Genomic DNA, 26,790 nt, shown 5'->3' with positions numbered 1-26,790 from the left:
CATTGCTTTAAAAAGCAAAAAGCATGCAATGTCTTTAACATCTGTAGTCTCTTACCCTTATGTATTCCAACCAGTGTGTTGAATCCACATTGGACAACCACCGGGCCTCATCAATTGCAGGATAAACTATTTCTTTCAGCTTCCGCAATGATTCTCTCATCACATGTATGTTATGTATTTCCAGAAAGACCAGCTCAGCATTTGGGTAGGCACTTTCACTTTCATATCCTCCACCTTTTGCCTGTCATTTAAAATTTTAGAGAGAGTTTCTGATAAGGTCCTGAGGGGTATTTTTACTTTCTAGAGAGTTTTAGAGGCGGTTATTTTAGAACAAACGAAAACACATTTTAAGAAAAATAAAAACGGAGGTTTAACTACTCCCAGAAGCTGGAAGTGGACGATAGGGGATGGATCACTTGATGACTGCCTGTTCTGTTCATTCCTTCTGGTTAAGGTTAATTCGGACTACTGCGTTCCTACTCCTACCCCTATTTATTTGTAAGTACACTATTTCAGTGCACAGTTACTTCAGTAATTGGTGCCATATACATAAGAAATAGATCTGGGGATTCCATGTAGGCTTTTTCCCACTCCTCCCACCACAATCATTACCAGCACATCTCTACTTCCTACAGCTTTCTTCTCGTTACAAAATTGACTCAAACTGTAATAAACTCAATTGGTCCATGTCCAGGCCATTGCAGTACGTCTTCAATAAGTTACTATCTCAACAGAAGGATTTTCTTACAGTACAGGACAAGAAACTAGGAACGGAGAAGTTCAAATCTTGGCTCTGTCAACACTTGTGACTACAATCAAGTCAATCTCTCTGCCTCAGTCTCCACACAACTTTAAACTGGAGATAGCAATAATTCACAGAGCTGTTGCAAGAATTAGTTAACACTGATAGAATGCTTTGATACTATCCAAGTGCTTACACATGTATTACGAGAAGCAAACTTTTATGGAAAATATAAGAATAACGTTTATTTCTCAGTACATGGGCAAAGTAATCTCCATTTTAACAATAATGACAACCTACCTTGTTTGTATCAGCCACACTGTTTTGTCTGGCATCAAAGATGATAAGCTTGTGCGACTGAGCATTGGCATCCATTATTGTTTGTAAGTATTTTTCATCTTCTTTGCAACGTTTGTCATTCGGGCCTACCAGTGGCTGGCTGCAGCGCGTTATAGTTGCCTGGCTCTCGGGGTGAATCCAAGATAACACCTGCGTTTAAAAAAAGTTAGTTTCAGGATAGTGCACCAGCATCAAATTAACATTCCTTAGAGCAATTGGTCAGTCATAATAACTCATGGTACAACTTCCCAGTTGGAGAGAGAATGTAAATTTCAGTTAGAATAATTCATACCCCATATATTCAAAAGTGGGATGATGAGAAAGTAGCAGATTAATACCATGCCGTAAAAGACATGGCATCACTGTTTCCAAATTTAGTTAGGTTGAAATGTGAAGTAGTTCTAAACAACTATGACTTTATTCTCCGTAGCATTCAGAAACAGCCTTAAATTTTACTTTCAACATACTGTATTTAAGCCCAAAGAAAGTAAGAGGGTTTTCTGGTGGGGAGAACGGGAAGCTACTTCCGTATGGAGGTCTATGCAGTGAAGCATGAACGTATCTCGTTCCTTCCTGCCCCAGGCAGGAACTACTGCAAGATGTCTCATACCTTATGGACATCACGTTAAAATTCCTCTCTTTCTTTCTCCCTTCTGGGGTTGTCATTTCTTCTCTAAGTTTACCTTCTCCGTGCAGAATATGGCTGCATTTACAGCCCTCTATATGAGCATCTGAGTAGGATAACCTCTACTAAGAACACATTGCCATTCTCAGGAAGCCCACGATGTGGTGTCAGAGTGATACAACACACATTCCACCTCACCCCCAAAGCTCACTCACCATGGGTGCAAGGGGGAGCACAACCTGATACTTTCAGTTCCTCACTAGTGTCGGACGCCATCTTTGAACTCAAGTTCATTACAGAGCAGTAAGCCACTTGGCAATTACACTAACCCTGCAATAACTATCTTCATTCATTTTTTTAAAATTTCCTCCAGCTCCAAAACCAGTAACTGTATTTCTATACATTTTATACTCTCTCTTGTAGAAGGGAGCACGATAGCTGTCTCAGAAGCCTTTAAAAACCCTAAAGGCATTTCGGATCATCTCTTATAAGATGCATTACAAATACATTTCTTCTTCAGGAAGCTACATTACAAATACAGAGAGAATTCATAATGAATTCTAGAAGCCTCACTTACTGGAATTCTGCCTTTTGCTCTAAATGCTGCCACTTTTGAGAGGTCATCATCCTTCACGCTGGTTGGCACAACGAAGACAGTAGGATATGTATCACAAAGTTCATAGGTGCTGTTAATTTTGGATATTTTCCAACTCTCATTGGGCAAACCCTGTGCAGAGGCAAAACATTTATCCAATATTTTAAAAAAGTTAGATCTTTACATGTGTGTGTTGTATAGTGACTCTAAAAAAGAATGATCCATTACATGTTTTTAAAAAAAAACATACCCACATTGTTCTTCCCAGTGTTTCAAAGGTTATGTGAGCAGAAGTATTTCTCAATATTTTGGTTAAAGATATGGGGTAGTATGAAGCCCCAAAGCCTATAGATAATTTAAAAAGCAACAGTCATTTGAGTGGGTTTGCACTAAAGTAAAAAATGGGCCTATAATGAAATAGAAAGAAATTATTTTACACCAGGAAACTGCTGGATTAAGGAGACCAAACTAAAATTATTCCTCTGTGTAACTGCTGTTCATATTTGTTGTTAAATGAGAAGACTACTTTTTCAGAACGGGTGCTTAAAATCAAGTCTCCAAATATGGATTTAGGTCCCTATATAAACGCCAAGAGACTTCCTCCAGTCCTGAGCACCTATAATCCCAATTGATTTCAGTGGGACTTGTGGGGGCTTAACACTACTGAAAATCAAGGGACTTGCATTTAGATGTATAAATATGGATTTAAGAGAATAAGGTTAGGTGCTCAGGTTTGCAAATTGTCTGTGAACATTTCTAAAAAGGGTAAATTAGGTCCAGAAGACTATCACAAAATGAAACCCAAAGGTGATTACTCGTATAACCTACCTGCCGCTTATATTCGGCCATGGGATCATAAACCTTCCAGCCATTAACAGGGCATTTTTCTTTATAGCTGAATGCAAAAAGTGGCTGAAAGCAACAACGTAAAAACGCAAATTACTATGTAGTATTTAGCCATTCAGTAAACTAGAATTCCCGGAAACATGGTGAGCTCTGGAAACGAAAGCCAGAAAAGCTGATTCAAGTAGTTTCCAAAAGACAAAATCTTATATCCAACGTTTGTTTTACAGCAGTGCCTAGAGACCCCAGGCAAGAGTGGCCGTCGCTGTGCTGGTGATTGTTCAAACACAAAAGAGACCGTTCCGTCCCCAAGGAGACTGTGTCTCTTGCCAATTCAGATAGCAAAGGAAACAGAAGGTAAAACGACTAGCCCCTGGTTACACTTGTCAGCAGTAAGGCCAGGAATATTATTCAAGCCCCATTACCCTCAGTCCAGTACCCCACCCATTGGATGATACTGAAATTGTACACTATTGAATACTAATATGATACTGAAATTGTATAGCTAAAGCTAACAAGGCAACTTGTGCCTAGCTATTGGTGAGTTATCTGGACAGTGAACTCAGGAAAGCACTTGGGCCTGGATGCACAAGAGGAGTTAAGCGTTGTGACACTGAGCATCACAGCGCCAAACTTTTAGGCCCCTAGAAAATCGCTGCAATTCACAAAGCCTGAGTTAGGTCCCTAGGCTCCCTGTACAATGAATGAGGAGAGAGATGCTCCTGAAAACATGTCTGCAATAAAAGACCCACAACATGAGCATGGCTGGCCCGTGTCTGCTGACTTGGGCTCATGGGGCTTGGACTGTGGGGATAAAAGTTGCAGTGTCAACATTCAGGCTTGGCCTGGAGCCCAGATTCTGAAACCCTGCGAGGGGAGTGGGTTTCAGAGCCTGGGCTCCAGCCCGAGTGTCTACACTGACATTTTTATCCCTACAGCCCAAGTCAATTGTACCAGGCTCTGAAACTTGGTGCATGGGTTGTTTTTTTTATTGCTGTGTACATGTACTTTTAGGTTGCAACTCACAAAAGCCAGCCCAGTAGGCAAGTAGCTACCTAAGCTATCCAATGGGAGATGCCAAGCAGAGGTTGTGTCCCCCTCTCACAGTGATACGCGCCTAAGTCCAGGCAGTAGGGAAGCACTTATCTCTGCTAGCAAGTCACAGCCAGGAATTCTCTTCAGAGTTTGCAAGAAGCCCTGGGGGTGGGAGGATAGGGACAACTGGGCTATGGGATATTCTGATGTGGGGCTCCTTCAGTCTCTCCTGTTGAAGCTGTTCCACTCTGGATAAATAATTGAAGAGTCACTGGAGCAGTAGGACTGGGTCTTGGATCTCCCACTTCTTGGGTCTTCCACCAAGCTATGGAGTCACTCATCTTGTACACACTCTCTTTCTCTGTCCGGAATGATTATTTATCCAGAGTTAAAAAGGAGAGACTGAGAACAATCCACAGCCCAATGGTTAGAGCACTGCCCTGAGAAGTTGGCAGATCCCTGTTCAAATCCCTTTTCCCATTCAGACAGAGTGGGGACTTGAACTGAGTCTCTCCCACATCCCAGGTAATCACTAGGCTAAAAGTTATGAGGGAGTTCCCATAACTCCCCATCCTCCAGTTGTTTTGTCTGAACTCACCTAAGAAGCCCAATCAGGTAGACATGCTCAGAAGGTACTTACTGGTTCAGATCTCACGCAAGACCCAGGTGGCTGAACAACCAGTTTGTAAATGTCTGAGGTTTAGGCAAGAGATAAGCCACCAGCTGTCCAGAGAGAGGCAGCAGTGTGCATGCCCACAGGCAGAAACCAAGGTGCTTAGGGACTGAGTGAGATTAGGCAACTACAGGGTTCAGTGGGAGTTTTGTACATCATAGTGGTCCCCAAACTGGGTCTTAGGCACCTAACTCCTTTATCCTTCATTCTGAAATTCCTCAAATATCTGTTGCAGACAAACACTTATAAAAGTTAACAAACCCTGACCTCCATAAGCACTAACAGGCACAACTAACAATGTTAGGGCTATGTATGTGCAATAAAAGGTGCCTTCTTCCATACAAAATGGAGGGCCTTACCCTGAAACCAATAAAGTCATTGTTTTCATTGGTAGCAGCACCTGGCTCTCAGTTCTGTAAATTACTGAAATAAAGAAATCAAGCCCGAGTAATCTGAATGTTCCATGATATCTAGAATCAACAATTTAATATATTTGTTATGCAGTATTTTCTTATTTCCCTACACTTCCAAAAAGAAGACAGAGGCAGGCAGACCTCTCCTCATTTTAGTACTTACCAGCCCATTAGAAAGAGGAAATGCTTGCGTTACGAGGTTTTCAAATATTTCCAGTCTGCTCTGTTCTTCCTGTTTATAGGCAAGCCGCAAGTTTCTCATATCCTGTCAGAAAATAAGTCAAACTCTCTTACACTTTGATAAATTAAAAAAAAATAAAAATAGAAGCAGTTACAAAGCTGACTAAAACCAAGCACTGGCAACTGACATTAAGGCAAATCATATTTTCTAACCCTCATAGCCATTAAAAAAATTCTGTTCTAAAATGAGACTATTGGGAGCATCAGGAAGGTCTCAATATGCTACTGAAGTAGGCACTATGCCCTAGAATTCACCAACGGGGTGAAACATTTCTTGTAAGTTTCCCATCCAAATTCCAACCAAACCCAGCATACTTATGGGATCAGATAGGACAATAGCACAAGGTGTTGTGGTTGCAGGTTCCCCTCAAGACAAAAATGAAATTAATGCAATTAAACAGTAATAGATGGGCATCCACTACATTTCCTAGGAATTCATTCTGTACCTTGCAAACAATTTCTATACCACAGGAGTTGTCGCCATGGCTCTGCACTCCAATCTTTTCAACTCTACTTATTACTCCAAGGGGAACATCAAGAACAAAATGTGGATCCTGAAATTTGGATTAAAAAAAAAAAAAAGGATGAAAACATTTTTAATTGCAGTGGGAAATATATGTAATCTAGTACAATTCATGTCAAGTTGTGTGTTCTACTAGTCTTTTATAGTTCCTTTTGAATTGATTGCAGTGGAACTTGACATTTAATTTAAACTAAGTTTGTCACCTTCTGAAATCTACTTCAGCAAAGAAGATATTCTAGCTGAAAGAAATATGCAAATAGATCTTAAAGTCTCACCCTCTCAACATTTTTGAAATACATTTTGAAGTCCGTCACTGTCAGTGTACCACTGACTGCTCCCATAAATGGACAGATATACATAACATCTTTAGCTGGAAAAAGACACAAATAAAAGTTCCATTTTATTATTGTAGATATTTGTGGTATAAACTCTTTATAGAAAAACAAAAATGTTATACAAGAAACCTCCTACAGTTCCAACTTACTAGAGATCTTTGAGACCTCTATATGAAATTATTTCAAAGCCACTATAACTGACCTGCTACTCTCAATTTTGATTTGAAAGAAAGACTCTGCATTTTTAAAAAGGTACTTTACAAAGAGAATGATCATATTCTTCGGTTCTAAGCAATATGTGCTAAATCCCCAGCATAAGCCAGCCTAAGAGAATGGTGATGTGACATCAAGCATTGCTCCTTACAATACAGAATGGAGCTATACTATACAGAATGTTTTTGTGGGGAGTCCATGAAATGGCATACAGATATTTTATGTAACAAGAGAAACAGCCTTTTGTCTTTCTCCAAAGTTGCCAGTTTGTTGTGTCCTATATTTAAGAAAACCAGAGTGGCTTGGAATAGTAGCTATTTGTCCTGTAACCATCCATATGGGAGTTCTGTCCACATTTCATCTACTTCAAATCAGAATTTGAGTCGCCCCAAAGTCTTCATACTACAGAAATACCAGGCTGCCCCCTATTTATCTCCCTTTTTCTGATAATCACAACAATGAACAGCATTCTCTGCTCTTGTTGCACCTTACATTAGTCAGATTGGAAGGCCCAGGTGGCAAGCAACAGTCATCCTGAAACTAAAACTCAAGTGAGCTGCTCAAGTAATATGTCTGAGCAAAGATGTATGCAAAAAATCAGATTTGGACATACTTTTAAAAAATAATTTCTACATTTCAGTAGAATAAACAGAGACCATTTAGTAACCTGGTTTCACATAACTGTCCTACTTGTATCAAACAAAACACCCCAAGATCACTTCACAAAAACTAAATCTAAGGCCTTCTATTTTGCACATACTTAAACAGAGTGGGTTTATATACAGTTATCAGATTTCCACAGATAATTTCAGGTTTTGGGAGCAGTTTGAAAAAGCCGTCATTAAGACTGTATTCAATTAGAGATCTTGAGAGAAGAATGAGCGACTGTGTGCCTTTTGCCTCTACAGACTGGGTTACAATCTCCATTCTGGTAGTCAGTGATCTTTTTGTGGTCCCTACAAAACATTTACTCACATACTAATTCCACCACACAACTTTCCATAGCAAGTCAGTTGACTGAAAAAGATCTAATTAAAGTGGGACAGTCAGCACCACATTTTCATTTTCTTTCCTGACTAAATCCTGAAGTGCTTGAAACTAGGGAATGAATTTATGACCTATGGGGACATTTTGAGCACCAATGCACCCCCACACACACCTTGCTAATTTGTCTATGTCGATCAGCTGCTTGTTGAAATAAAATATCACACAGATCTGGTTGCACTATGTTGAACTGATTTACTTGCAGCATAGCATTAGGGTTTGAATAACTAAGAAAATCCACAGCAAATTTGATCATTCAAGGTAGAATTATAAAATATAAGAAGTAAGAACAAAACCAACATGGAAACCATTTGATTTTATCTTTATTCATAAAATAATGATTTAATACTATAAACTCAAAACTACACATACCAATCGCTTTGATTGATTCTCCAGGAAAAAGTGGCGCCTCTTCCATCTGTGCCAGCTTGTTCCCATCCCTCAGTGCCTGGCAGAAATCCAAAACCATGAGTAAATCTCACATTCCATCTGCACACCATCCATATATTTTGCTGCAAAGTGCTTTTGCTAAGAGGTTATGAGAGCATGAGAATGTGTATCCTTTTTCCAAAGCACAACTGTGTTAAACAATGCTGCATTAGAAAACAGGGCTTGATATTGTAGGTAACAAAGTATTTATTATGCAGACATTTAAATATTAGTAACAAACCACTTACACAATGATTAGTTTAACGTGCTAGCTACATATATAGCGCACAAATACGTGAGCAATATCATCAGCCCCAAATTAGGCCAAAAAAATTAGGCTAATCTTTGTGGTTTTAGGTTATCATCTACTCATGAATGTTTTAAAGTGTTTATTTAAAAGCATTTATATTCTTTATTTCTTAACACCTTAATTAAATGCCAGCTATTTTAATATCAAGGAGAATTGTATGAGAGAAGTTTAATTTATTTAGCATTAAAAAAAATCAAATTAGATGTAAAAAAATATATATCAGACAGAAACATTCTACTATACCCTACTTGACAAGGTACCATTGTTGTATTTACTATAATATCAGAAACAATGCACCACACCCTACTTGACCAGGTATCATTGTCGTAAGTACCACTTGGTCTGACAGAGATGTTTTATAGAGATGATAGAACTAAAAATTCAGATTATAGCTTGATGTCACATTGTTTTCTAGAGAGTCTCAAAAGCTGGTCAATATACATTCAGGGCTTGATTTTAAAGCTAATGCTCCAGTGAATGTCTTCCTCCTTAAATACTGCAACAAGGGGCCTTTAGTTTTCTGCTGATGTTTGCAACGTTCTGAAGAAGATTTTAGTGGAGAACCTAAGGGTTTACAAAAAATGTTATGACCATATAAAGGATGTTCTGGTGAGAGTTTAAGATTTCCATTTTAAGTGGTTGGTGTAAAAGTTAGAATATTTTACATTAGAATAGTATAAACAGTGAGCTAGTTTCACAGTATATAGAAACATATACAGATACTCATCCCTTGTAACATATTTCTGATTTGCAAGCAAGGAAATAAGATTATTAGGGGTTTTCTTTATATTTTTAAACACAGAATTTTAACATTATATTGTTTTCTTAGCATGAATTTATATGAGTTTTTTGTTTTTAATCTTGTCTGAAACTAGCAGAATTTGGTATCTAAAGCTCTATCACGGAACAAGGTGTAGTGTAGTAGTCAATGGAACTACTCGGGTGCTTGAAGGTAAGACGTGCTTACGTGCTCTGCTAGACTGGGGTCCAAGTGCAGTGCTATAATTTATATTTCATGACCTCTTATACAGTCAAAAAGTGCTACCGAGGCAAATGGTGTTTCCTTCTTGCACTAGACATAATATAACTCCTCCTTCATTGTCAGAAACGTAACTTTTAATTTGAAAAATGACATCAAAATAAAACATTTTTGAAAATCATTATGGTATGTGTAATTTAAAGATGTATTAATTTCATTAGGAAATGCCAGTCCTGACTGATACATTATCAAATTATATTTTAAAAATTCTTGACACATTTGTCTCTGAGAAAGAGCACTACATCTCAACCAAATATAACATAGTGGTTAAGTTGAGTTCAGAAGCAAATAAAAGTTGCACAAATTGGAAGTACATAATTTACCTCAGCCCCAGATAAATAATAATTTAGGTACTCTTTATTAAATAATTTGTTATACGATGAATGTGTCCTATATAAAATAAAGAGTAGGAACAACACTTTTATTTCCCAATATAACCAAACATTTTTAGACATACCAATATGTACAATGTTTTCTGTATAGTGCACAGAAGACCCATAAACATCTTTTGAAAAAAAGTGAAAATATTCTTATAATTTACTATAAAGACACTTCACCTACTCAGTTCCACAGAGGGGCACTTTTCTCTTGAAGTGCAGAAAAGCTTAATGAATTAGGGAAGAGTTTTACACTATAAATGGCATGCAGGTAAGGCTAGGAATTTTTAACCAAATCTTTATAAGAACTTCAACATATTAATTCATACACCATCTGGTATGCCAAAAACTAAATGTTATTGTTTTAGCAGTTAAGCATTGTATTTTGCTTTTCATTTATCAGAAGTTCTACATTTTAAGAGGGGGCTTTCCTTTAAATTCTATTTAAAGTCAGAGTTCAACTATTTTACTGTCTAAGCAGTTTTCTCACAGCTGATTTTCTAGAAACATTTAGAATCGCAGTTTATTTTCAGCAGAAGCTTTTTTTCTCCCTCTAAAGAATCTATTCATAGCTAAGCTTTTGGGAGGTTATGTTGCCATCATTTTAGATTCTTATGCATGTTATTTGTTCAGTGCCTTAAAAATGTAATATTAGAAAACAGGAGTTTTTATAGCTACCCATTAATATTATTAAATTAAGGTGCAATAAACTTTTAATAAACCCTGAATCCAAAGAAAAGAACTTCAGAAGCAATGCATATTGCAAACTCCACAATGGATTTCATGCTGTCTCTGGCACTTCTCCCTTTTGGGGTTAAAAACTCTGCTTGGGGAAGAGGGTTGTTTTCAGTTTTTTGGGGGTAGTTTGTTTTTAATGATAGGAGTTTAGAGGTAATATTCTGAAATTCTCTATTGCTCCCCAGAACCTAACAATGGATGATTTCTACCTACTGTAGATGGGCTATTATACAGTAATTTACTACACAGTTAATGAACAAAAGATGAGTAAAACTTGCCACCTGATCAGCTTCTGCTTCAGAATGATAGCCATTGTGTCCATCCTGAATCTCCTGCATTGCATGAGACAGCAGTAGGGCAAAAGAGGGGTAATAGGAAAAAAACATGCAGACAACAGGTGAAAGGACAGAATCATACTTTTTAAAGAGACAGTAGATACTTGAACATCAACCTATTTATTCAACACTTTTCACTCTTTGCTTAAACTATTCACAGCTATTAGGCCCAGCTATGGCACAATATGAAATGGAATATTTATTTGCAGTCTCACAAAAAGACTCAGTGCAGATATCAAAGAACACAAAGTATGTACTGTCTTTTTAAAACAATCAACCGTATAGCAGAGAAAATGCAGAATATAAATTATGTATGCCACATGCTTAAAAATAGACGAAATTGAGTATTGCTTGTTGTGGTAGCATAAAGAGAAAATTCATGCATTTTTCATTGAAGAAAAAAATTAAATATTTCCATATCCATTAGTATTCAGGTAATTTAAGGAATTGCTATATTGTATAGATCACATTTAAATGCTTTTTATGGTTTGATACATTTTTTCCAGCAACTCCAATGTTACTGTCAAAAACATCTGTTAAAAATGTACCCAAATTACACCTAATAGCCAAAAGGTTCACATCTTTATGTACTACACTTATTGTATCATATTGGGATCTCTCTTACTATATCTTAAAAAGATCCCTATGTGTTACAGGTAAGAACACAAAAGGTCATTGGGTCATATGAAGGGTTTTTTCGTTTTGTTTTTTATTACTTTCAGCCAAAATTATTTTTCAATCTGCTTCCAAAATTAACTGGAATGTAACCACCATCATCTTTCACAGAGTTGGGTTACATTCCAGATCAGTCCCAATTCACAAATGCAAAAACTTATCATTTAACAGATAACACTTCTTGTCCTAAGTCTGAAAGAAAGCCAGTTTATATCTGCTTTGATAATCTAATTTTAATCACTTTTATGAAACCTCCAAAGAAAACAAATTAACAGAAGGGGTTACATTTGTAGAAAACATAGGTTCCGTTGATTTTACATGCTTCTAAAAAATTTAGATTGCAACAGCCACCACTTTCAAATAACACAGGATTCCCAACATTTAGACCTTAGTGAATATAGTAGTTAGTTAAAGCTTAGGCCACAGAAATAGCTGAAGACTGTTTCTATATTTAAAGTCCAAAGAAAGGTGGATGCTAGAATCCCAGGAAAAGGAAAAACGGGAAGAAAGGCAATTGAGTTCTAAACCGACAGATTACGGATGACAGAAAGTATGCACAGGCACTGAAGATGGTTTCTCATCCTTGAACATTTACTGATAAAGATGAAAAACCAAAGAAAATAATCAAGTTTTATTATTTTAACGTATTTTAGTGCATTATTTCATTCCAATTAATACTAGATTTGCCCTTGAAAATACTGACCTTTGTGTATTACAATTACTATACAAATCCAAGTAGCTTTCAAATGTGAAAATAATTGATTAGTCTCAAACCAGGGGATCAGGCTTAACTGATTCCCTTTAACAAATGCAAACCTTTGTTTGAATGACAGGGTTAAAATATTTAGAGAATAAAATCAGACTATTAACCCTCTCTTTTCTCAATTGATTAATGTTCCAAAGTGAGAGGGAAGAGAAAGCTATGAATTTTTATATCATTAATGAACACTGGATAAGACCCAGCCTCTAAAATGATCATCAAAAAGATGTAGGTCATTGCATTAGTGTCTAACTTCAATCCCAACTTTCTATTTTGCTCAAGGGCTGTAGCAATTAAGGTAAAACATGTATAAATGCAAGCATGAATTGAAATCTTATTTAAATAGAATAAACAAAGACTTACCGTTTTTCCATAAACTACTACTGAAATTCTTTAGCAAGATAACACATTAAACTCACTAATACAGTGCTCTGTAGTCCAAACCATGTAAGCATCCGTCGTGAGCATCCATTTTGTCAGAATTAATGTAATAAAACTGAAGTTTGTACTGCACATTTGTAACATAACTTAAATATACGGCTCTCTCACACATTGGCTTTTACTGCTCATGAAAAGATTGCAATGTATATAAAGCATTTCTATGGCAAACAAGCTGTTGAGCTGCATAGCAAAATGGTCTGATTGGTTCATAAAAAACATTAATGACGTAAAAAAGAACACTAGGCACACTAAGCTCTCAACACAGCACGAAAGACAAACAGGTAGGAGGCCGTTTTGCCAATAGCCAAATGTATTCTTACCCGTATATCAGGCCTCTTGTATACCTGTTAGTTAAAATACAAAATGTTATCCAACAAAATGTGCACTCAAATGTTGCTTTGTGACAAAGACGACATCAGGTAGCAGATCAGATTTTCAGAGGAACGCAGCTGCCACTATAGTACTTAAATTAGTAGCAAGATTTTCAAACCTGCACAATACACAGCTGCTCCCACCACATTCAACAGAGTGTGATGAGCACTTTTAAAAATCTGGCCACTTCATTTTAGTGTCTAAATGGGAGCCAAGCTCTTGAAATCAGGTCCTAAGCATCTTTTCATTCAGTGACAACATACTAGTGAAAAATTGAAGAGTTTAGCAAACCTTTAGGATAGTATATAGTAAGCCCACAATAATAGCTGTGAGAAACGATGGCCCTACACTTTTGAGTCAAACACCAGAGCATGTTTAGTTCTAACTTTTCCCTAACTTACTTCCACAACTTTCTAGGCAGCCATTATTATCTAAGTGCTTTCCACTGATACCACCTCATTATCACTAAGTTTTCAGTCAGGTGAGATTTACATAAGACACTATGAATTCAGACTGCCCCCAAAACCAAGTATGCTGCTTGTGTATGGCACGAGTACAAGTCTAACAAGAAAAAGCAAGCTCAACATGCTTCAAATTCCACATTCCCCTTTGCAACCCAATATGTTCCCTCCTGATCTTTGTATTTTTGCAAAAGCTTTGTGGAGGAGTGAAACTCCCACCATGGAACACAGAGGAGAGGGAGCCATGATACTCAGAATTTTTTAACAACTGTGTGTGTTGCTTTTGTGTATATGGATTCAGGGACATAGCAACAGACATTTTAAGAAACAAAACATAGATAATCATTCAATCTGAAGTGCACAAGCTGATGGGGAGCCATCCAAAAGCCAAGAAAACTGATGTTATGTATTCAAATCTGCCTGTCAAACTAAAGAGGTAGGCAGACACATTCCACCCTAGCTGAAACTTCTGAGGGCTTGGCTACACTGGAGAGTTGCAGCACTGGTGGAGGCTTTACAGCGCTGCAACTTAGTAACTGTCCACACCTGCAAGGCACATCCAGCGCTGCAACTCCCTGGCTGCAGCGCTGGCTGTACACCTGGTCTGCTTGGGGTATAACGAGTGCAGCGCTGGTGATGCAGCGCTGCTCGTCAAGTGTGGCCACACACCAGCGCTGTTATTGGCCTCCAGGGTATTAGGAGATATCCCAGAATGCTTTTAACTAAATTACTCTCTTTGTTTTGTTATGATGCCTCTCTTTGTTTTGTTGTGAACTCGGGGCTCTGGGAGCTGCTTATCTAAAAAAACAAACACAGCTACTGTTTGCTGTGATCAATCTGTAACTTACTGTGAACAATCAATTGAGATAACCCACTACCTTGCTGTGAATGAGGCAGGCAGGGGGATGAATGTCTACAGCCTAGTGTTTGCTTGAGGAGAGAAACAGCAGGGAGGGGGAGAAAGGGAGTCCGTCGGAGCAGCTGCTTATCTGGTCTGCAGGCTATTTGCAGTTAAGAGTGAATGAGGGGTCGAGGAAATGTTCAGATTTTGCAAGGCAGGGAGCTGACACACAGTGTCGGCTCCAAAAATCCACTCTCTCTCTCTCCCTCGCTCCCTGTCACACTCCACCCCACCCCCCTCTTTTGAAAAGCACGTTGCTGCCACTTGAACGCTGGGATAGCTTCCCATAATGCACCACTCCCAACAGCGCTGCAAATGTGGCCACACTGCAGCGCTGGTAGCTGTGAGTGTGGCCACACACCAGCGCTTTCCCTACACAGCTGTACAAACACAGCTGTAACTCCCAGCGCTGCACATCTGCAAGTGTAGCCAAGCCCTGAGTAGGTTCCAAGGGTACAGCACTTTAAAACAGCCCAGACCAGAGTGATCAAGTCACAGATAACTGTGGTGAGTTCTGCACCAGAGTGACTCAGAAGTTTTAGCTAGGACAGAATGCATTTTGCAGCATCCTGTTACCTATGAATTCAGCAGCAGCGATGAGCAAAGAGACTCCTGAGTGTACATATTGATGAGATCAAGGGTGGAACAGCCCCTCAGGGAAGGATACAATAATAACCCCCCCACATGCCCCCCATTACACTTATTCCTAGAGATGCTTTCCCAACAACTCTGCCTCTGATTTTTTTGGGCTAGTTAGTTTTCGCCCATGGCTAAGTAGACCAGACACTGGGAAAGCTAGCAGACTAAAAGATCTAGATTCAATCAAAAGGGGGAATTGTTGTCCCTAGCGATCTCACACACATGTTCAGCAGAAGGAATGACAGAAGAGAGCCTTCGTATTGAGACCCTTGATGCAAGAGCCCTCAGGAAGAGAGAGAATTATAAGCCACTAGACTCTATCCATAAGGCCTGAACATAAACAGCATAAGCTATCGCATTCATTCCCACAGATGACTCAACAGCACCTCATGATCAACGAGGTCTAGCAATCGCTTGCTTTTGGAATGAAAGCAAGTTGTATTCTGAGCAATCCATATCGACAATGGCCCTAAACTGTATATTTTTTAACTAATCATGAAGAGCAAGTATCCATCTCAAAGCTTCTTCTGAACTTTAATTAGCAAGGCTGAATGAAATTCAGAAAGGAGTATATTTGCTCTCTCTTGCTCACAGTTTTATTCAGCCTTGAAGACAGAAGTTCTGTCCACAATGCACTGCAATTCAGGACTATATTCCTGCTTTAAGTCTCAATTTTTGTACTAGCAATTAAACCAAAAAACTTAGGGGCACATTTTCAAAAACTGCCTTTAAATTTGTCTCATCAAAAATCTGCTCACAAATTGGTAAAACAGACTAACTACCCAATTTGCGCAAGCAAACAACTCTGAACTTAAATTTAGAAGTTGGCTATCTATATTGTTTCCTTGATGTGTTATTTTCCTTAAATGCTAATCAAGATTTTAAAAGGCACTGAATGCAGCGTGGTCCAGTGCAGAGAGTACCGGTCTGCAAATCAAGAAACTGGCTTTCCTTTGCTGACTGGGTGACCTTGTGAGAATCATTTAGCCATTCTACACCTCAGCTTCCTCATCTGTAAGAGGAGGATAATGAAGCTCACCCACCTTCAGAAAGCACTGAGAGATCTACAGATGGAAAGTTTTATAGGCACTATTATATTATAATCATATGGATTCTCTTTTGTCTGCCATTTACCCATCTATAACAACTTTTTCATTTAATATGTTGGTCAGTTTTACATGGACATTCTAGCTGATCAACTTGAATGATTACTTCACAACCATTACAACCTATTGTGTAAATACGATAAATTAAATGTATTGGATAAATGCACAATAGTAAATATATATTCTATTGCCTAAACTTAATTAACTTTGCATTAGTTATAAGGTACTGTGTCCATTTTCAAAATGAGAAATGCTAATGTAGATGCATATCAAAATTGTGACAAAAAGTGGTAGGTATCTCTGGATACTTTACTTGGATCACAGGAGAAAGCAAGCATGGTGGCCTCATTCTCAAAGAAAGCCATACAAAAATTAGTACTATTTGGCATGATTTACCCAAGACCAGAATAGGAAGGTTGCAATTAAAGACTTAGATGCTTTGACAACTGTGTGGAGAAGTTTGCACAGCATCTTCCCATGTTGCTCTTGATTTTAGTTGCTGCTATACAAAGTTTCTCACTTACACATACATTAAATTCACCCACTTTAAAAAAAATTGTGACATTTAAAACATATTGTGTATGCAGTAGCCAACTGATTTTCTGGAAATATGTAAAACCTTGCTTATTCCATGGCAATCAGGAGGCAATAAGACAGCAGAATTAATCATCTGAAGGAGAGGGTATAATGCAAAGGAGGCCCTTTTCCAAAGCAGCACTTTGAAAACACCATATAATAGCTTCTTAGCTTAAAAAAAACAACAACTATGCATTATTCAGGGTAGGTAAATAAAATATTATTAGAAACTCTGCAATGCGATTTGCCAATGTGGGAGTTTAGCTCATTCTATCATTTCATAGACATGAAATGTTAAATACAATTTATAAACAACTAGGATTTTGAGCACAGAAAGGTTTAACTTTTTTTTATTTGTAAGAGACAGAGAATGAGCTAGAGTTAAATGCTGCTCATTAGGCCTCAAAAAATTTCTCCCTTTTAAGTAATGTGCCAGACCAGTCTGGAATAGAGAACCAGACTATTTAGATTAAAAAACTGGTTCTCCTCTGGAGGAATGCATAATAACTCAAATGGTGAATTGAACACTAAACTCGCAGACTTGGATTCTGCTAAAATGAAGTCCTTGATCTACAGGGCAAATACAACATAGACAGCTGTAATGCAAGGTTTCCCACAATGCTTTATCAAAGACATCAGCCTTGACCCAGAGCGAGCATTTGCAATTCAGCTGCCAGACTATAGAAGAGCTAAGCTTTTTCTGAGTACAAGTTGCTGACTGTGCCAATATAGTGACAAACTGTGAGGTGAAGTTTTAAATAGACTAAGATCAAATACAGTTAGTGGCTTCATCTTCAAGCTCATGCTGAATTTGACCCGCAGTCACAGAAGTTAAGGAAATATGCTGTTTGTAGAGAGCATTCAAGGCCTTTTAAATCCAGATTATTTAACTACAGTTTAAAGCAAACAAGATAAAATCTTTATTTGGACACTTTGCATCCAGATTTTGTTTTAATTCCAGGGAAGAAAGAGGATATAAAGCACATGGAAGACCCGAGCTTAACAGCACCTTTTGGACTTTTATGGGGACTGGAAACAGAGGTAACACTTGTGTCAATTTGCAGTGCAAGAGAGATTTAATACGCACTACTCTTGATAATACTTAGTCCCGCCATGAGTGCAGGGGACTGGACTAGATAACCTCTCGAGGTCTCTTCCAGACCTATGATTCTATGTAGGGAAACAGAAGAGAGCATGAAAGGAGAGGGAGAGAAAAACCCAAAGATTCATCAGAGCTAAGACATTACACACTCATTGTCTCAATGACATCTATGTTGTTGGATGAGAAAAACAAGAGAGAGTCTGTTCTGATTTATAAGGGACGTTGTACCATAGATAGTGAAACTGTCACACCAAAACAAAGGAAGAAAAGTAAAAAAAGGTAAATGTTCTTTTCATGCTGGAGAAGATATGCTCATTTAATATTCACCAAGGCAAATTACATTTTATTTTTGTGAAATCCACATAGCTGAATTCTTTCTCGTGAGTACCTGGTGCATAGACAAGATTTCAAACCAAGAAACAAATGTTTCATTCCTACCATTAAAAAAAAATAAATCCAATTTCCAGAAAATTTCTAGATCAAAATCAAAGGAAAGAAGAAAATCACCCCATGAGTGTAAAATGCCACCTTCGAAGTTTCCTTTCTTTTCTCTATCTACCTTTTGTTCTGTAGAACTGAGTGATGTTACTCTAAATGAGAGAGAAAATACAAAGAAAATCTTTGCACCTCTCGATTCGCTATTAACTGACATTTGACTCTCAAATGGTCAAGGATCCACTCAGGTGTTTACCATGTGGATAAATCAAAGGAGCAAGTTTCCTGCCCGCCATTTCAACAGACTGAACAATTATTTTTGTATTCCTCAGATGATAAATGTCACTTACCCTGTAATCTCTGGATACACTGTCTGATGGCACAGAACCTGAAATCTGACTAGAAATGGTAGCAGCTATGAGCTGTTTACACCATTCAACATGGGATCCTGTAGGGCTACAAGAACAAAATAAATATTTCAGAGTGTTTAGCAATGATTACTACTTTACACTGAGGAAGTGATGAGAACATTTAATTACACCCCACATGAACACAACCAACAAACAATTACACAAACACTAATGACATTATATTCTTTAAGAACAGAGTACATACCACCTTTTTGCCCATCAGATTACAGAGAAGAATTCAATTTTGTTGGAATTTTCCATTAATTTTGATTCAGACGTGCAATTGTTAGTCTACAAAAATGTTCAGGGCCCTGGGGACATGAAACTCTTGATTCCCTTATCAGATATTGTTAAAACAATTCATATATTTCTGTTTAAGGCCATCAAAAATAATTTATTTTGAGCAAGTGCTTCCAGGACTTAAGTGCTTTCAAGAATTTCATATATGTGACACTATTATTCAAATAAAGCCTAAGAGATAGAAGCTATTCTAACACTGCCATTTAAAAGGAAATGAAATATTCTTTAACGGAACACCTCTAAAACAATAGGAAAAATATATAACTCTTCTTCAAGGGAATTTTCTACCTAGCTGTATCTCCCTTTTTGTATTGGCTAACGACAGGGAGACCCATTTCACATTACTGAATTTTGTAGTTTAGCAAGCACACAAGACAACCCTCCCCACCCCAAGATACTGGATCAGGTAAGTCTACAGCAGAATTTCACTAAGCTGGACTAATGCAATGTGTGAATGGGACAGGGGCAGTGCAGACTGGTGACGTTCAGAGACTAACAAATATTGAGACTGGAGGAACCACTGTAATTTGACTCCAGAGAATTTTAAGTGCCCTAGGTCTATTTCAGTATATTTCAGAGTACCAGATGAGAGGATGGGGAAGTAATAGGATGCTCCCCATTGCCCTATTGTCCCTGCTCCAGGCACAGCAGTACAATCTGAGATAGTATTTCAACAATTTAATGCATTTTAGTGAGGTGAGGTTCTTCTGTATACATAGTGTTTCAATTGAAGTCAGGAACAGAAAGTACAATACATTTTAAAAACAGAATATAATGAACAAACATATAAGCTAATTTTGAATTCTGGGATACTCCCAGAATGTTAAAAGTGAATGACTAATAACTCACAAATGTACACAGCACAAACAGGTAAAGCTGGGATTTGAGGGGGCGTGACAGATTGTTCATCAGGAGCACAAGATACCACTTAAGAGGCCTTTCACACACTACTTGCACTGTGTCATAGCGAGAAACAGCATATGGGTTTCAAGAGGTGCTGGCTGAAGATAAGCGTGGTGAGCACTGCAGCAGTTACATATCTGAAGTGGAAGACCAAGTAATTTTTAGTCATGGATTTTATTAGTTCTCTCCCTTGCTGCATAAACTTTGCACACCACCACTTCATAATGTATGGTTTCATTATTAAAAATCAATTACATTCTTCCTTCAGAGAAGTCTCTTTTACCATAGTTGGTCTTGAACTGGATTTTAGTTTCATTTGCGTCTTTTGCAGACACCTCTACCCACATTTTGGGGAACAGAGAAAGTGTATGAATTTTTAGCTACAAATCCAGATAATGATAGTATTTCTCTCTCTTTTGCTCACCGGTCTCTTTGATCTCACTTACTGTCCCTCTCCTTATTCCATGAAATTTCTGGTGTGTTTCTTCTCCTCACGATAAATAGTCTCTGGTTTTCAGGCATCTTTTACTTTTGCCCTGACTCTCATGTTTCTAAGCATTTCTCTAAGCACACACTTCTATTTGTATTTCCCCATTTTGTTAATTATGAAAATAATTTGGGTTTTTATTAGGAATTGTCCACATCAGAAAGTTTTGCCACTTTAACTATACAAGTACAGTTGAAGCAGCAAAAGAAAAAATTAGTATCTATGGATGCAGTTATGCCAGCATAAAAGTGCTTACAACAGTATAAATTATTCACTTCAGGAAGTGAAATAAGCTACACCAGTATAAAGCATCTTTATACTGGTATAACTGTACTGCTTAAAAAAACAAAAATCCACACACCCCTAACCAGCACTGATATACTTAGTGCAACTTTTCCAGTGTAGGCTAAGGTGGTCAGCTTAAACTGTATGCAACTATACCACATATGAAAAGGAAAAGTAGAAGTAGAAAACACATATTCGTGAAAATTAAAACTCAGTGATTTCACTTCCACAGTGGTTCATATAACATTACAAAGGCGCTCTGTTAGGAACATCATAGTTAGAGTTCTGCTCTTAAAATGGGGCAGAAACCCGTTTTTTCTCCTAAAAGTGGGTGGCCTTTTGGTGTGACATTTCAAAGTCAGAAAACTCAAAGGGCCTAAAAACTATGTAATTTGGCTGGCATCTCTTTTTTGTTTTGTTTTTACAGGAAGCGTCTGAAATTTGACTCTTACTGGATTTTTTTTAGCAGTCTATTTATCAATCAGTTGCTATCTAAACATTCTGGGGGAAAGCCTGGCAAAACTACTACTGATTTTAATGTACCCAGGATGTCATGCTTATCTTCACAAAATTTGGTAGAAAGGCGTATTCTGAGTAGATCAGGTGAGAAGTGTGGGAGGATTGTGTAAAAAATGGATTGTAGGTGATTATTTGTGCACAAGCTGCTGCCAATGCATAAACTATGTGCAGCTCCTGACACATATGACAAAAGACTTTTATATGCAACGGCTGGCATAAGGGTTTACGTGCAGCTTCTGTTCACAACAGAGAAGGCTTTTACAGTCAGTTTCTAGAACATAATGATTCACATGCACCAGCTGCTGGTGTATCTCATCTTCTCTATCAGCAGGTGCATGTATACCCACTGCCCAGGTTCCAGTCTCTAACTCTGCACAGAAACTAACCCACACTTAATCATAAAAAAAAGGAAATTAATCTATGAAAATGTGAAGTAATTAACGTTAACCACTTCAACACATACCTGACTCAAATCCACAAAACCAAGGAAGTGAAAAGTTATGCCACCTAAGAGCACATACCATCTTCTCCTTCACCAACAGGGGGACACACCCTACCGTTACAGCTACCGTGGAACACAAACCACAACCATAACCCTGCCCTTCCCGATCCCCCAGAGAATCCCAACCTTCCATCATCCCTGTTACTACATTTAATGAGCCTCTGACAGTCAATCGTGAGCTCTGGATGCTAAAAGTCCGGCAGTGCAGCGGGGCTAAGGCAGGCTCCCTGCCCCTGTGACCCCTGGGGGGTGGGGCAGAGAGTCTCCACGCACTGCTCCTGCCTGCAAGCACCGGCCCCACAGCTCCCATTGGCCAGGAACGGGGAACTGCAGCCAATGGAACTGCAAGGGTGATGCCTGCAGGGAGGGGCAACGTGCAGAGCCACGTGCCCTCCCCTCCAGGGGCCGCAGGGGCATGCTGGCCACTTCCAGGAGTGGTGCAGGGCTAGGAGAGGCAGGGAGCCTGCCTTAGCCTCGCTGCACCGCTGCCCACCCCAGGTAAGTGCCACCCAGCGGGAGCCCGCACACCTCCTGCACCCCAGCCCCCTCCAGGAGCCAGCACCCCGTATCCCCTCCTGCACCCTGAACCCTCTGCCCCAGCCCCCTCCTGCAGTCAGCCCCCCTCCTGCACCCCAATGCTTTGCCCCAGCCCAGAGCCCCCTCCTGCACCCAAACTCCCTTCCAGAGCTTGCACCCCAACCCCCTGCCCCAGCCTCTGCCCAGAGCCCCCTCCCACACTCCAAACCCCTGGGCCCCAGCCCAGAGCCTGCACCCCAACCCCCTGCCCCAACCCGGTGAAAGTGAGTGAGGGTGGAGGAGAGTGAGTGGGGCAGGGCCTTGGGTAAGGGGCGGGGCAGATCCTGGTTTGCACTTAAATTCAAAAAGTGATCTTGTGTGTAAAAAGGTTGGAGACCACTGATCTGAGGGGATAGGGATAGCTCAGTGGTTTGAGCATTGGCCTGCTAAACCCAGGGTTGTGAGCTCAATCCTTGAGGGGGCCACTTAGGGATCTGGAGCAAAAAAATAGTCGGGGATTGGTCCTGCTTTGAGCAGGGGGTTGGACTAGATGACCTCCCGAGGTCCCTTCCAACCCTGATATTCTATGATCTACTCCCCACTACACCCAAGGTCTGCAACTAATGATGTTAGGAGATATGGTAGTTCAGCGAAGGGGAGAGGGGACATTGTTATCGTTGTCATGCATGGTCTGTGGTGTGCAGTAGCTATGGTAATAAGTAATGTGTCATTGACTTCCCCAAAATTAATGCTCTTAAGAAACTCCTACACACATTCTTCTGCCTCTGAAAAATGGAGTAAGGGATTTTTTGCTGCTGTTCTGGGTTTTTGTACTCCCTAAGACACTGATCCTGCAATCAAGTTTGCCAGCACAGCACCCATTACAGAATCAAGGCCTAATTTTGTAGAGCACTTAGATACCATGCAATAGGTGCTATATTAAAAAAAAAATCCTGTAAATGTCAATGGGTTGCAGACACTCAGTGTTCATCAGGATCTGTAAAGATCTATTGGAATTGGAAAAGGTACAGAAAAGGGCAACAAAAATGATTAGGGGTATAGAACAGCTTCCATCTGAGGAGAGATTAATAAGACTGGGACTTTTCAGCTTGGAAAAGAGACGACTAAGGGGGGATATGATAGAGGTCTATAAAATCATGACCAGTGTGGAAAAAGTAAATAAGGAAGTATTATTTACTCCTTCTCATAACACAAGAACTAGGGGTCACCAAATGAAATTAATAGGCAGCACCTTTAAAACAACAAAACAAAGTATTTCTTCACACAGTGCACAGTCAACCTGTGGAACTCTTTGCCAGAGGATGTTGTGAAGGCCAAGACTATAACAGGGTTGAAAAAAGAATCAGATAAGGTCCATCAATGGCTATTAGCCAGGATAGGCAGGGATGCAAAACCATACTCTGAAGTGTCCCTAGCCTCTATTTGCCAAAAGCTGGGAATGGGCAGCAAGGGATGGATCACTTGATGATTACCTGTTCTGTTCATTCCCTCTGAAGTACCTGGCATTGGACACTTTTGGAGGACTTTGGAGGACCACTGGTCTGACCCAGTATGGCCATTCTTATGAATCACAGCAATGATGAACATCAGTATCACAGGAAGGAGGAGATCCACTACATGCACAAGGCTAGGCTTGCTTTGATGTTGCAGCAGCTGCACATAAAAGCCTTTCCTCAGTGCCAGGAACTGCAAGGTTCACTATTGGTACCATGGTACTGTTCCTCACATATGCACAGCATGCCTTCTCCCCAGCCTAGCGCTGATATCAAAGGAATAATATTCTCTTCCAATTTCTAAACAAAATTATTTTGAACGCTAAAGGTAAAATATTTTTTAAATAATCAACTCTTGAATTATCTAAATTCCAAATTTCCATCTTAACCACTGAAAAGATACTCTCCTCACATGCTCTGATAATTCTAACAGCTAAAGGAATTGTTACTGAACTTGCAAGAAAATTCTCTTTCGGAAAGGTACAAGCAGGAAAGGTACAAAGAAGTATTGGGCAGAAATATATAAGTGTCTGAAAACAAGACTGAAAGTGGCTCCTCACTTCCTCTATATAAATAAATATTGCTAGTTTATCACTAACAACAATATGCTCTTCACAAACTAGTTTGATATCAAGCAACATCCACTTACACAATGATTCAGAAATCATTCTTTCCTATAATTCCAAACCCAGTAAGTGTGTGTCAGGGTGGAAGGAGAGACTACCCTGACACTATAGTCTAATGCTATTACTGTTTTGGTGCAGTTTTTGCTTGATTCCAGCTGCGCCCATTCCCCCCCTAATATTACCCATCAGTTTGTGCATATTAGATTTGTTTTTGTTGATGTAACATACATATGTATTAGAAGTTTTTAAAAGCTCTCTCAGATACCACTTATCTAAGGTAAGTTAGATAATAATTTCCCCCTATTTTTAAGATATCAAACTGGATTGTTTTCCATTTGTTTGTGAGGTTACAATGCCAATCTCCAGATTGAGGTCAGCATCCTGCTGTGCTGCGTTGCACCTTAAGCTACATGGGCACCGCTGGGGTAAAACAACAGTCTCCACCTTGTTTGCAATAACTCACCGGGAAGTTAATTTTCTTTGAACTATCCCCCCCTCCCCCTCCCGTGGCTGTCCATACAGCGAGAGGGCGGCCCTGGGTGTTCAGCCCAGGAAGGTGAACAGGAGCTGGCATCAGCCTGGGACAAGCGGCCCCGGCCGGAGACACAGAGCAGGGGGCTGGGGGCCCGGCTGATGAATGGGGCGCTGGCCACGTCCCCCGCGTTCGTGCCGCCGCCTGCGGGCCCCCCCGGGCCGATCGCGGCCCCGCGGGGCTCCCCCCGTAGCGCCCGGCGGCTGGGGGGGACGTGCCCCGCAGCGCCAGCCAGGGAGAGCGGGACGGGGAGCGACCCCGCGGGCGGATGGGGGGTGGGGGAGGCGCCTGTCAGGGCCCCGCGGGCAGGGGGCCGCTCACCTGTCCAAGGTCTCCACACTGGGCTGCCGGGAGCCCGCAGCGGGGGCGGCGCCCCCCAGCCCCGCCGGCCGCACGGATCTGCGGGCCACGCCACCGCCGCCCTCCAGGCCAGGCCCCAGCACCCGCTCCATCGTCCCGGCCGGGATTGGCCGGTTTCCCGCCGGGCCTCACGCAGCCAGGCCGGCCCGGCCCAGGCGGCGGCAGGAACTGTCACCTGGCGGCGGCGGCGCTTACCCACAGGCCTCCGCGGCGCCGAGAGGGCGGGGAGCGGGCGGCCGGGCCGGGCCGGGCCGGGGCAGGGCCCCCAGGGGCGGGGGTGCCACTGGGCCCCGCAGCGCGCCCCCCTCACACCCCGCGAGAGACGTTCCTGGGTCCGTCCCAGCGCGGGGCCGGGGCAGAGCTCCCGCCACCCCACGGCAGGGGGGGTCTGTAAAGGGGACCCGGGCGTCAGCCGCCCACAGCGCCCCGGGCCCTGCTCTCCCTCTGCCCACTAAGCCTCCCCCCGGGGCTGCCCTGTCAATCGGAGGGCGCTGGGGCTCACAGCTGGTTTTCGGGTGACCAGATGTCCCGATTTTATAGGGACCTCCCGATTTTTGGGTCTTTTTCTTATATAGGCTCCTATTACCCTCCCACCCCCATCCCAATTTTTCACATTTGCTGTTTGGGCTCCCTAGTTTTAATGCCTCCCTGCTCCCTCTGGAGCCCTAGGGAGTCAGCTTTGCAGTCACACACTGCACCAGGAGAGGGCTGGTCACAGTGGCACTGGGGTGCTGACCCACACTCCTTCCAGGGTCCTGGCCTCCTGCTTGAAGTCACGTTGGTTGTATATAGAAAAGGGGGGGGGGGTTAAGCTCAAATCGGCACTAGGGCCCAGGGTTAGCATGCAGGGTAGACTAGCACCTCAGAAGTAAAGGGGGAGGGGGAGTTACGGAGAACACCCCACCACACCTAGTGGGGGAGGGAAGCTCCAGGTAGTGTTGCTATCCCTCCTTCACCCAGATAAAGCACTCCAAGCCCCTCTTCCACTGAGTAGGTGGTAGAACAGAACGAGCAGGCCCAGCACAGGGGCACTTTCCTTGTGCAGTGACAAGCATACCCAGCTGGGGATTCGGAAGTGGTTTAGAGCTTCCTTTATTAATGCAGAGATTACATAAAGAAGGAAATACAGCTTGGAAGAGCTCATTTATCTCACTTTAATAAAAGGGTTGTTTAGTTACGGTACTAACCTACTAGTTAAAGTGATTCAACATGTTTAGCATGAGAGGGATAGCCTGGATCTGTAAAAAGCCACAAAGAGTCCTGTGGCACCTTATAGACTAACGGACATATTGGAGCATAAGCGTTCGTGGGTGAATACCCACTTTGTCAGATGCCTGACGAAGTGGGTATTCACCCATGAATGCTTATGCTCCAACATGAAGTGGGTATTCACCCACGAATGATTATGTTCCAATACGTCTGTTAGTCTATAATGGGGTAGGTAACCTATGGCACGCATGCCGAAGGCGGCACACGAGCTGATTTTCAGCGGCACTCACCCTGCCCGGGTCCTGGCCACT

The 26,790-nt window shown here is 40.9% G+C and overlaps 1 protein-coding gene across 4 annotated transcripts in view; it reads right to left on the bottom strand.

The window, feature by feature from the left end:
- Positions 1 to 25,464, bottom strand: part of MTMR1 (myotubularin related protein 1) — a 56,414-nt gene extending 30,950 nt beyond the window's left edge. Inside the window, exons 1-12 of one of the 4 annotated variants that reach the window (XM_045030250.1) lie at positions 25,232 to 25,464; positions 18,667 to 18,772; positions 13,045 to 13,068; positions 10,795 to 10,845; positions 7,993 to 8,068; positions 6,304 to 6,398; positions 5,952 to 6,059; positions 5,429 to 5,530; positions 3,130 to 3,213; positions 2,284 to 2,433; positions 1,043 to 1,231; positions 56 to 241 (exon numbers count right to left, since the gene is read on the bottom strand). In XM_045030250.1, the coding sequence (XP_044886185.1) occupies positions 56 to 241; positions 1,043 to 1,231; positions 2,284 to 2,433; positions 3,130 to 3,213; positions 5,429 to 5,530; positions 5,952 to 6,059; positions 6,304 to 6,398; positions 7,993 to 8,068; positions 10,795 to 10,845; positions 13,045 to 13,068; positions 18,667 to 18,772; positions 25,232 to 25,362 (1,302 nt within the window). In that variant the 5' untranslated portion in view covers positions 25,363 to 25,464. The remainder of the gene's footprint in view (positions 1 to 55; positions 242 to 1,042; positions 1,232 to 2,283; positions 2,434 to 3,129; positions 3,214 to 5,428; positions 5,531 to 5,951; positions 6,060 to 6,303; positions 6,399 to 7,992; positions 8,069 to 10,794; positions 10,846 to 13,044; positions 13,069 to 18,666; positions 18,773 to 25,231) is intronic. The other 3 variants (XM_045030252.1, XM_045030251.1, XM_045030253.1) reach the window with 3 other exon arrangements.
- Between the last annotated feature and the right edge of the window lie 1,326 nt (positions 25,465 to 26,790).

This window comes from Mauremys mutica, chromosome 9, assembly GCF_020497125.1.
Source record: "Mauremys mutica isolate MM-2020 ecotype Southern chromosome 9, ASM2049712v1, whole genome shotgun sequence".
Classification (NCBI taxonomy): Eukaryota; Metazoa; Chordata; order Testudines; family Geoemydidae; genus Mauremys; species Mauremys mutica.
This window is presented reverse-complemented; position numbering and strand designations above follow the sequence as displayed.